This window comes from Oncorhynchus masou, chromosome 25 (assembly GCF_036934945.1).
Source record: "Oncorhynchus masou masou isolate Uvic2021 chromosome 25, UVic_Omas_1.1, whole genome shotgun sequence".
NCBI lineage: Eukaryota > Metazoa > Chordata > Actinopteri > Salmoniformes > Salmonidae > Oncorhynchus > Oncorhynchus masou.
In genome coordinates, this window is record NC_088236.1 from 37,437,693 (window position 1) to 37,450,289 (window position 12,597).

At 40.8% G+C, this 12,597-nt stretch overlaps 1 protein-coding gene across 1 annotated transcript; it reads left to right on the top strand.

Annotated features, from left to right (window-relative positions):
- The first annotated feature begins 459 nt into the window (after positions 1-459).
- Positions 460-12,406, top strand: LOC135514257 (ectonucleoside triphosphate diphosphohydrolase 2-like). Its single transcript, XM_064937614.1, has 9 exons — positions 460-709; positions 4,323-4,440; positions 5,094-5,244; positions 5,444-5,603; positions 5,771-5,998; positions 6,367-6,636; positions 8,001-8,120; positions 9,507-9,641; positions 11,599-12,406. The coding sequence occupies exons 1-9, from the start codon at positions 494-496 to the stop codon at positions 11,803-11,805; spliced, it is 1,605 nt and encodes a 534-aa protein (XP_064793686.1). The 5' UTR covers positions 460-493; the 3' UTR covers positions 11,806-12,406.
- The last annotated feature ends 191 nt before the right edge of the window (positions 12,407-12,597 follow it).

The following is a 12,597-nucleotide window of genomic DNA, read 5'->3' on the forward strand; positions in this document are numbered from 1 at the left end:
TGTTATCACTTCAGCTGAACAAGAAGGTTAAACGTGACTAATGTGAATACCAACATGATGTCATCAACTCACTGTGAACACCGTAGGATTAGTAGTACTTGTTTGGCATTTCACTGTATTTCTAACTGTAGAGTTGTAGTTTCTTGGTGGTTACTGTACACCTTAAACTAGCTCCTGGGCTAGACATGCCATTTTATCACCTGTTCTAATTTGCATTCTCTTTGGATACCTATTACTTACCCTCTGAGTGAGTATCCAAAACACAATTGTATTTGCTCCCCTTTAGGATTTTCATCCTACTCAACACTGTCATTCAATCAAATAATCTCTTCTCCAGAGTAAATTCAGGTTTTATCACTGGTGTGTTTACCACCGCTGTGGGTCCATCATGAAAACATATCAAATTATTATCAGGGCATGTGTTGATAGGACAATGGATCTGGCCAAGCCCACATCTGCACTCTCCCACACAAGCCTTTCGCTTTCCTCATGCATGGGCTCGCTGTTATTCTTATTTTTCCTGGCACCGGCTGTGGCACCAGTAACTGGCTCGTTTTGTCGGTCTCTGTGTCAGAAGCGACAGGGCAGCCTCATGAGTACCCAGTACGGTCAAGTCATAGCCCCGGCGGTGTTCCTGCTACTGGGAATAGCAGGGATTCTACTGGTCGTCATCCCGATTGACGACGTGAGGGAACCTCCACAATTCATGGTAATAACTTTCGTTACATTTTCTCATGTTTACGGGTGAGAAAATGAAAGTAGTTACCGTATTTGCATACACCTGTCGATGGGTGGTTTAGCCAATAATTTCACGACATAGTCTAGATAAAATTAGAGAAAATAACGTTAGGGCTATTGTGATAACAGTATTATATAATCTTACTTAATCATTGCAGGGACTGATCATTACACAGGTTGTTTAATTAAAGCACCAGTTCGTGCCAACTGTTACAAATATAATATTGTATGTAGGCTATAGCCCTACAGCTGGCTTGTAGGACTGAAAAACTGAAAATATGTTGGTTATAATGTTATGACGGCATGCGATAATAGAGGCTAGGAAATTTTTTGCTAACAACATAAGATATAATAGCATTTAGCCTACTATAATAACATTTGTAAACAATATTCTTGGTGTTTTTGCACTATGGGTTGGGTAGGTTACTTTCTAAATGTAATCAGTTAAGTTACTAGTTACCCAAACTCAGTAATGTAAAATGATTACATTGTTACTTTAAGATTACTTTCCCCTTAACATGTATTAGAAGACAAAAATATACAGTACCAGACAAAATTTTGGATGCACCTACTCATTCAAGGGTTTTTCTTAATTTTTAAAATATTTTCTACATTGTAGAATAATAGTGAGGACATCAAAACTTTGAAATAACACATCTGGAATCATTGTTTGGGGGGCCTAGTGGTGAGAGCATTGGGTCAGTAACTGAAAGGTTGCTGGATCAAATCCCTGAGCTGACGAGGTATAAATTGGTTGTTCTGCCCCTGAACAAGGCAATTTCCCTGGTAGGCCGTCTTGTAAATAAGAATTTGTTCTTAACTGACTTCCCTAGTTCAGTAAAGATTACTTGTAGTAACCAAAAAAGTGATAAATATATCAAAATATATTTTAAATGTGAGATTCTTCAAAATAGCCACCCTTTACCTTGATGACAGCTTTGCACACTCTGCATTCTCTTAACCAGTTTGTTGGGAACGGATTACAGTTACCTTTTTTTGTGTAATCCATTACATTACATGTAATCCATTACTCCCCAACTCTGGGGGTCACTGGGAAACCACCCAGGACTACAACTCAACTGTTATTCCAAAGTCTTTATCAGGGGTCCATTCACCAACTTGCTATTCCTCACAATTTAATCTGTGTTTTTTTTATCCACTGTTTGATTTGAATGTGGGTTTAATGTTGCTTTCACTCTTAACACAAAGGAGCAGGGGGAACTCCTAAAGTGGTGATGATATGCATTGCCGCAGGGTTCAGAGTTCTGCATTAGTGCATCACAATTGCAATTCATATCCAAGCTATTGTTTGTCAATTGAAGACTTATACTGAACAAAAATATAAAAGCAACATGCAACCATTTCAAAGATTTTACTGATATACAGGCCCTGATCTATGGATTTCACATGACTGGGAATACAGATATGCATCTGTTGGTCACAGATTCCTTAAAAAAAGGTAGGGGCGTGGATAAGTAAGTATCTGGTGTGACCACCATTTGCCTCATGCAGCGCGACACATGTCCTTCACATAGAGTTGATCAGGCTGTTCATTGTGGCCTGTGGAACGTTGTCCCATTCTACTTCAATGGCTGTGCGAAGTTGCTGGATATTGGCGGGAACTGGAACACGTCGTACATGGGAACTGGAACACCCTTCATGTAACAAGACACCATACACACCCAAACATGCTCAATTGGTGATATGTCTCATGAGTATGCATTCCATGGAGAACTGGGACATTTTCAGTTTCCAGGGATTGTGTACAGATCCTTGCGACATGGGGCCATGCATTATCATGTTGAAACATGAGATGATGTCGGTGATGAATGGCATGACAATTGGCCTCAGGATCTCATCACGGTATCTCTGTGCATTGAAATTGCCATTGATGAAATGCAATTCTGTTCATTGTCTGTAGCTTATGGCTGCCCATATCATAACCCCACCACCACAAGACACTCTGTTCACAACATTGACATCAGCAAACCGCTTGCCCACACTACCCCATACACGCTGTCTGCCATCTGCCCGGTACAGTTGAAACCGGGATTGATTTGTGAAGAGCACACTTCTCCAGCTTACCAGTGGTCATCGAAGGGGAGCATTTTCCCACTGAAGTCAGTTACGATGCCGAGCGGCAGTCAGGTACAGATCATGGTGTGGACGCAAGCACGCAGATGAGCTTCCCTGAGACGGTTTCTGACAGTTTCTTTGGTTGTACAAACCCACAATTTCATCAGCAGTCTGGGAGGCTGGTCTGACGATCCCGCAGGTGAAGAAGCCAGATGAGAAGGTCCTGGGCTGGCGTGGTTACACGTGGTCTACGGCTGTGAGGCCGGTTGGACGTACTGCCAAATTCACTAAAACAATATTGGAGGCTTCTTATGGTAATTTAATGTTAATTTCTCTATCTGGCAAATGCTCTGGTGTATATTTCTGCAGTCAGCATGCCTATTGCACACTCCCTCAACTTGAGACATCTGTGGCATTGTGTTGTACAACAAAACTGCACATTTTAGAGTGACATTTTAAAGTCCCCAGCATAAGGTACACCTGTGTAATGATCATGCTGTTTAATCAGCTTCTTGATAATCAATCCACCTGACAGGTGTGGCATATCTTGGCACAGATATCTTGGCACAGCAGAAATGCTCACGAACAGGGATGTAAACAAATTTGTGCACAAAATTTGAGAGGAATAAGCTTTTTGTGCTTATGGAACATTTCGGGGTTCTTTGTTCAGTGTATTTTATGCCTCATTCAGTAGAATATGATTCATTCTTGGAATCTGTAGAAATAATGCTCTCTAAAGCATCCCGAACCGGTTATATACAGTATATTCCACATTACAAAGGCAATACAATAAACCACAAATGCAATATTATTTATACTATGGATATGCAAAATGTGGAGTTAAAAAGTTAGATAAAGTTAGATAAAATGTAACAATTATACAAAGACATGTCAGAGACAAACAGATACTGAAACTTGGAGATGAGTAAACCAGCATTTCTGCAATTTGGCAATGCAATGCACCTGGACTGCACACTTGTTCATATACAGATCTGCCTGACATGCAGTATATTGCCTAATAAACCCAACCTCAGAGCATACACTGGAAAACCTTTTTGAAATCAAGCCCAACTTCAAAGGGAAGCATAAAAGGAAGGGATGAAAGAGCAGAAAATAAAGGGAAAGATGTAGAGAGAATAAAAGATATGCATGCCTCTTTTATTCAGCAAATGTTCTATTGTCCCTTTTGGTTACTTTTATCCTTTCTTTCTTTCTGTCCTCATCAGTTACTTTGGTGACCTTTTGTGGCCGTACTGTATTAATGAGAAACACATTTTTGAAGGACCAGATGTTGGTCAGCGATACTTTGACTTTGCTGTGGGAACCTTTCACTGTGCAGGGGAAATAACACACATTTTGAAAATAAAAGCACTGAAATGTCAACAGGTGTAAGATGTACAATAAATTTAAAAAGTACTGTAGTTTTGCCAGGTAAATTCTGAAACGTGTATTGCTTATTTACATTTAGTCTGTTTCTCTGACTTTTCCAACCGTTCTGTCTGTTTCAGTATGGAGTTGTCCTGGATGCTGGCTCGTCCCACACTGCCATGTACATCTACAAGTGGCCAGCTGATAAACAAAATGGCACTGGCATTGTCACTCAACACAGCGAGTGCCATGTCAAGGGTAAGAGCGCTTTTGCTAATACATTATTAGGTATCAACCCCTAATACACCCACTAAAACTGAAGAGATTGCACATGTTAATGTAACACACACAATATCCACCTCGCCTATTTCAGGGAAAGGTGGAGCTATTACCATATTTCTCATACCTATCCATTCCAAATCTACATGAAATGCCTAGGGTAAGGGCTAGTATTGGATTTGGAATTCAGTAGTGTCTATCAGAGCCAGAAAGGCTGACACTCATCCAGTGTTGGAGTGTTCTGGAAACTTTCACTTCTACTTACATTTTTCTCCAAAGGAATGAGGAATGACCGGTCAGAGACATTCATATTACAGAAGTGATTTTTCACAGTAATTATTTTTGTATAATTTCTGTTTAACTGAGTGGCCAGGTTCCTGTTTTTGTGCCATGTACGCTGTTTGCCCTCTACATTTCTTCCTCTAATACTAAAGTTTGGTTTCAGTTGAGCAGGTTACCATAGAAACACTTGTGAAATTGTATTCCATCCATTCAGATACATGTTCTCTCACGTGAAAGAAAAAAGGTCAGGCACAAGTCAAAATTGTCAGAAGTCATGTGCACTTTGTGGTATTTCTTTTCTGATTCCTATTGTATTCTACTCTATTATTTTCTGTTGTATACCTACCCAGGAGGAGGGGTATCCAGCTATGCAGGTGAGCGAGGGGGTGCAGGACGCAGTCTGGAACCCTGTCTGGATCAGGCTTTGAAAGACATCCCCAAATCCAGACACCACCTCACCCCATTGTATCTGGGAGCCACAGCGGGTATGAGGCTTCTGAAGTGAGTGGGCAACACACCATTAAATGTACTTTCAGATCAGATACACAGTGCAATAGCATCTCCCATTCATGGATTATTTGAGCTGTCACATTAGAATGACTAATGAATGGCTTTATACTTACAGTATGTTGGATAATGACAACATTTTGATAGGAACAGATCTAGACAATAATGTATATTTCCTCCCTCTTTCCCACAGTATATCCAACCCCATAGAGTCAGAGAAGATACTAAAGGAAGTTGGCAGCAAGCTGCATACTTATCCTTTTGACTTCAGAGGGGCGACCATCTTGAGTGGACAGGAGGAGGGGGCATATGGCTGGGTCACTGTAAACTATCTGTTAGAGAACTTTATCAAGGTGAAGCTCCAGAGTCCACATCAGAGCCATTCAACACAACTGAGGAATAAATGTTAAGCAGTGTTGGCAATGTAGATGAATAAGAAACATTGGTTTGTTTTTATTGTTTCTCAAGACCAACTGGCTGTCATTTAAATGTCATTTTCATTCTTTCTTTTGTCACTTAGTATGGCTTTGCGGGGCATTGGCTTAGTCCTGGCAGAGATACAGTGGGTGCTCTGGACTTCGGAGGCGCTTCCACTCAGATTACCTTTGAGACTGCAGACGTGGTGGAGGACAAGACTAACGTCATGGAGCTGCGTCTTTATGGTAGAGACTACCACCTATACACACAGAGCTTCCTGTGCTACGGCAGGGACCAGGTCTTACGCAGACTACTGGCTCACTTGGTCAAGGTAACACATGTTCTCCTAAAACACAGTAGCATTACAAACATAGAATGATTGAGTGACACACAAACCAAAGTGCATAATGATTGTAAAAACATAGATCAATGTTAGGCTCAAATATTGTACATCACAAGAGGTTGGTGGTACCTTATTTGGGGGTGAACGGGCTCGCTATAATGGCTAGAGCGGAATCAGGGGAATGGTATCAAATACATCAAACACATGGTTTCAATGTATTTGATGCCATTCCATTTGCTCCGTTCCAGTCATTATTATGAGCTTTCCTCCCCTCAGCAGCCTCCACTGCAACTTATATCCATTTATCATGAGGATATGTCTACAGAGGTATGTCTTTTGTCTCCTCTGTCTCTCAGAATCAAGGTGCTGGGCCCCATGTATCACACCCCTGCTATCCAGCAGGTTTCAATGTCTCCATGAAGTTGGACAAGGTGTTTGACTCCCCATGCACAGCAGACCAAATGCCCACTCCCTACAGCCCCCAGGACCCCCTGACGGTGATTGGAACTGGGCATTACCAGCACTGCCTGGGCAACATGTCCAAGATATTCTCCTTTGACAGGTGCTCTTTCTCCAAGTGCTCCTTTGATGGAGTCTTTCAGCCCAACGTCACTGGTAGCTTCATGGTGAGGAGGATCCCCTGCATGGAACGCACTTTAGGATCAATACATGGTTCACTGTCAGAATAGATCCCATGTTCTTTCAAATGTACACAGTACCCTAGTATTTAGTTCCAATGCATTCGGAAAGTATTCAGACCCCTTGACTTTTTCCATATTTTGTTACATTCAGGGGGCTCCCGAGTGGCGCAGCAGTCTAAGGCACTAATTCTTAGAGCAAGAGGCATCACTACCGTCCCTGTTTCAAATCTAGGCTGTATCATATCTGGCCGCCCTCAGGGAGTCCCATTGGCCGACGCACAATTGGCCCAGGTTTGGCCGGGGTAGGCCATCATTGTAAATAAGAATTTGTTCCTAACTGACTTGCCTAGTTAATTAAATATAAATAAATCATTACAGCCTATTTCTAAAATTGATGAAATATTTTTTTTCCCTCATCAAACTACACACAATGCTACATAATGACAAAGCAAAAACAGGTTTTTATAAATGTTTACACATTTATAAAAAAATGTAAATATTACATTTACATAATTATTCAGACCCTTTACTCAGTACTTTGTTGAAGCACCTTTGGCAGCTATTAAAGCATCAAGTTGTCTTGGGTATGACGCGACAAGCTTGGCACACCTGTATTTGGGGAGTTTCTCCCATTCTTCTCTGCAGATCCTCTCAAGCTCTGTCAGGTTGGATGGGGAGCGTTGCTGCATAGCTATTTTCAGGTCTCTCCAGAGCTCTATGGACAATTCATGGCTTGGTTTTTGCTCTGACATGTACTGTCAACTGTGGGATGTTCTTTAGACAGGTGTGTACCTTTCCAAATCATGTCCAATCATTTGAATTTACCACACATGACATCACAAGGACGATCAATGAAAACAGGATGCACCTGAGCTCAATTTGGAGTCTCATAGCAAAGTGTCTGAATACTTATGTAAATAATTAATTTGTTTTTTATTTGTAATAAATTTGCACCATTTTTTTCCTTCATTTTTTTGCTTTGTCATTATGGGGTATTGTGTGTATATTGATGAGGAATTATTTTTATTTCATCCATTTTAGAATAAGGCTGTAACATAACAGAATGTGGAAAATGTGTCTGAATACTTTCCGAATGCACTGTATGTACTTTGGTACAAGCTATTTAACAATAAGATGCATTGATTTCCTTTCAGGCAAGTATTTATTTGCTGACTTTTGGTCAGAACAATAGGGTTTTATGTTTTCATTCATAGGCTGTGTCACTGTATGCCATTGCATGTAGACAAATCCCACAGCCGCATGAGATTAATTAGACAGGCTAATCCTCTGGGTATTGCTCTGATGTCAAGGGGCTGATTGAGCAATCTGTTTTATTTTCCTCTCCACAGGCATTCTCTGCCTTCTTCTACACTCATGTCTTCCTGCAGCGCACCACTGGCATCACTGTAACATCCCCCACTCTACTGGAGGGAGCCACCCACACTGTCTGCAACATGGGCTATCAGGAAGTACTGTACTGCTGGGCTCAGCTGACTGACTCAAGCTATTCTTAGACAATTTATCTATGTCATAAACTTTGGTTGAAACAATGGTTTTCTCTTATTCTCACAACACTTAGAAAAAAAGGTGCTATCTAGAACCTAAAAGGGTTATTCGGCAGTCCTCATAGGAGAAACCTTTGAAGAACCTTGGTTCCAGGTAAAACACTTTTGGTTCCAGGTAGAACTCATTTGTGTTCCATGTAGAGACCTTTTGAGTACCATGTAGAACCCTTTCCACCGAGGGTTTTACATGGAACCCAAAAGGGTTCTTCGTGGAAACAAAAAGGGTCCTTTGGGTACAGTCGAAGAACCATTTTGGAGACCTTTTTTTTAAAGAGTGAATCTCGTATTACAGCAACTGAGTCAAATAGCATAAGAGGGTGGATGTTCTCCCAAATGTTGAATGCTGGGAAGAAAAGATCTACTTAGGCTGTGAGAGTGAGCCTTAATTATGTTACCTGGAGGGTAGCAGGCACTGCACAGGATTATCATCTGAGTGAAAGAAGATCTAATAGTCAGGGAATTTAATTCCATTACCGGTAATTTGGATGTTTTCTGAGAACTTATTAAAATGTCCTGTTGATGTGTGTATCAAAGGAGGCAGGTGGGAGGAGCTATTGTAATGGCTGGAATTTTGTATTATTATTTATCGGGAGCCATTTGATTTTAGGGCTCCCAAGTGGAGCAGCGGTCTAAGGCAATGCATCTCAGTACTAGCGGCGTCACTACAGACACCCTGGTTGGAATCCAGGCTGTATCACAACCGGCCGTGATTGGGAGTCCCATAAGGCGGCGCACAATTGGCCCAGCATTGTCCGGGTTTAGCCGGTGTAGGCCGTCATTGTATATAAGAAATTGTTCTTAACTGACTTGCCTAGTTAAATAAAGGTTACATTTAAAACCGAAAGGTTGCTAGATCGAATCTCCGAGTTGACGAGGTAAAAATCTGTTGTTCTGCCCCTGAACAAGGCAGTTAACCCACTGTTCCTAGGCCGTCATTGTAAATAAGAACTTGTGCTTAACTGACTTGCCTGGTTAAATAAAAATATTGGGTAGAGCCGTTGTGCTGTGAGGTGTTTTTTAAAACCAGGCTTGCTGTTCATTTACGCTATATGAGATGGGAGTTCCAAGCAATCATGGCATGTATAATACTGTACATTTAATTTAATTTGTTGTCTGGAATGGAATCAATGGAAACAAAGTGTTTTACTCCGTTCCATAGATTCCGTTACAGCCTTTACAAAGATCCCATCCTCTTATAGCTCCTCTCACCAGCAAGTGAACAGAGGAATACTAAGAATTCTATGAAATGAACATGGTCATCTTTTTCTAACCCCCCCTCCACATAAACAGATGCTAGAGAAGGCCCCAGACCAGAAGGGTCGTCTACAGGATTACTGTGCAGCCTCTGTCTTTATCCAGGTCCTCATACTCCAAGGCTATGGCTTTGATGAGCTCTCCTTCCCTCGGATCTCTTTCCAGAGAAAGGTGAGCAGCAAAGTAAACCTTATGAATGTTTGAATCTATTTCAATTAGGGATGCACGATATATCGGTGAACAATCGGCTGATATTAGCTAAAATAGCCAACATCGGTATCGGCAGATGTCTCGTTTAACGCCAGATGTGCAAAACCTATGTCAAAGCTGACGTGCATACCTATATAACGAAGGTAAATGACGTAATGACGCCACGTAAAATGTTGCGCTATACTGCAACACAGCATTCCTAAACTTGCCCACAATGTCTGCTGTGTGGATCGAGCAGTCAACAAGTCAATTGAAAGAGTAACAAAATTTCAGTGAGACAGCTCAAAGGCGAAATCCATTACAGCCAAGCTAATGGAATTCATTGCCCTTGACAATCAACCGTTCTCTGTCTGGGTGATGTTGGCTTTCGCCGACTGGTAGAGCACCGGTTAACACTACCAAGTGCCTAATTTTCCGATGTTGCCCTACCGGAGTTACACAGTAATTGAGTCAGTTATTAGCTTCACAACATACATACTATGGAACGCGTTTGGGCCTGTGCATGTCAAGAAAAAGATACAGTAGCACTGTACAAAGCTGTACAAAAGCAAACACTGGCCATCAACGATGTGTTTACAATACCGCATTGGTAATTAAGCATAATTTGCTTGACCGCAACTACTCGGGTAGCTAGCTTTAGCTTGGTACCTAGCTCGCACCAATACAACCATCCTGAAAACAATGACCAGCAAAAACTGCAGTCATTTTCATTATTCTTAGCAATGATTTAGAAATCCTGGTAAGTATTATCTAGGTTGCCACTTGTTGTTCGAATATTGAAATTAAACTTCAGTTAATTAAGATAAATAGCTAGCCAGCTACTTAACTCTGTTGCTCAAAGCTAACGTTATAAGCAGCCAATTAGCTTCATCTGGCTAGTGAGGCTCGACCGGACCAGGCTATGTGTTGTGAAGCTAGCCACAATAAGGATTTAGGGACAATAGTGGAATTTGCGGTTTGCCTTCAAAATAAAAGTAATGTAATTGACAGTGATGCAAATGAATACAAATAGTATAATTATGGCATACTTTTATTTTTTGGGGAAGAACATTGTTTGCATCCATGAGATAGCTAGCTTTGAAAAAAAAATGACCAGCACTGTAGATTCGTGAGACAATTTTACCAGCATCATAGCATACGTATCGATGAATCGTTGTGACATGAAATACGAGTCATAGTGTAATTAATGTGTAATAACTCGGTAAAAAATGCATGAAAGCGTCATATTCAGGTCCTGATTGGTCAACAAGCTGATTTGACACATCAAATAGTGTTATTTGACACGTTAAATAGTGTTAAATAGTATATTTGTGACACTCAAAGACCCAAACGGCCTTAGAAATCCTGGTTGAGAATGAAAGGACTGGACAAATTAACAACGAAACAGCATAGGAAGTAAGTGAAAGAAATAGGTTTTGATTATGTCACTGGTAATGGGGACATACATAAATGGCAACAAAATAACGTTTTGGTCTGTGTGGTGTTTGTGTGTGTAACCTTTTATTTAACTAGGCAAGTCAGTTAAGAACAAATTCTTATTTACAATGACGGCCGACCATGGCCAAACCCTGACGACGCTGTGCCAATTGTGCGCCGCCCTATGGGACTCCCAGTCACGGCCAGATGTGATAGATCCTGGATTCGAACCAGGGACTGTAGGGACGCCTCTTGCACTGAGATGCAGTTCCTTAGATTGCTGCGTCCATGTGTGTGTGTTAACAATTTAACTGTACTAGAATGCTTAAACGTCCGCTAAAATGTTAAATATCGTATATCGGTATCGGCCAAAAATGTCATATTGGTGCGTCAGTAATTTCAATGCAATAAAAGCTATTTCCATATAGATGTTTAATGTACCCATTGACTACTGTATTGAATTTGGAGTCCAGTTATGGTTTGATTTTCTTATTTTGTGCAGGCGGGTGACACCTCTATTGGCTGGGCCCTGGGTTACATGCTGAGTCTGAGCAGTCTGTTGCCAGGGGAGAGCATGGGACTGAGGAAGGCTCTGCGCCCCGAGGCCTGGGCTGGTCTCATCTTCCTCTTTGTCTTCCTCATCCTCATGGTGTCTGGATATCTTCTACTGAAGACCTGCCAAAAGAAGGACAGTGACAGCATCATCTAAGGTCTTCAAAGCACCATTTGGTTACTGTTCTCCCCAAACAGAATTATGCACTTATCAGTCCTAGAGTTTGTCATTCCAATGTCACATATTTTAGAGGAGGCTACAGGAGAACAGTGTATATCCACATTTACAAAGAGATATATCATTTGAAGTCAGATGTATTGTTGACCATTTATACTACATTTTGTACAAGTGTTTGACATTTGGTCATGTTTAAGTGATTTAATGTCATGTACTGTAATTCCAAACCATTCTATCTCGAGTACATGTTTTATAATCAAGGAAACTGAGGATAGATTTGTAGTAGCCTATATGCAGGTATGTGAGACGTTAAATGTAAGTGCTTACAATGCTGTAATGCAAGTTAGCCATCTGAATTCATGAATTGTTTTTTTGTGCGGTTGTTAGACTGTGTTAACTCAGGACTCTGTTGTTTGTGTGTGTCATTCTTTGCTAGCATGTCATAACATTTTAAATGAGTTACATTTATTGCTTTTTCCTTGTTGATAATCTGTCATTTTGACAGACCGTACCAAAGCAAGACTAAAAAGAAAAGGGAACCAAAATAATAAAAATCTATGAAAACCACAATTTATTATGTATTCTCTGGCTGATGTGACCTCAATGAGAAGTCATGGTGGTCATATCAATGTTTTGACATTGCGGTGACAGCTAAACATTTTGCTTTATTAAAAAAAAAAAAAAAATTAATTGGAAAATCACTTCATAGAGTCCTTGAGACTTAGATAGTCTTGTTCATGTCCCTGTTGACTGTTCCTAATCCATGTTGTA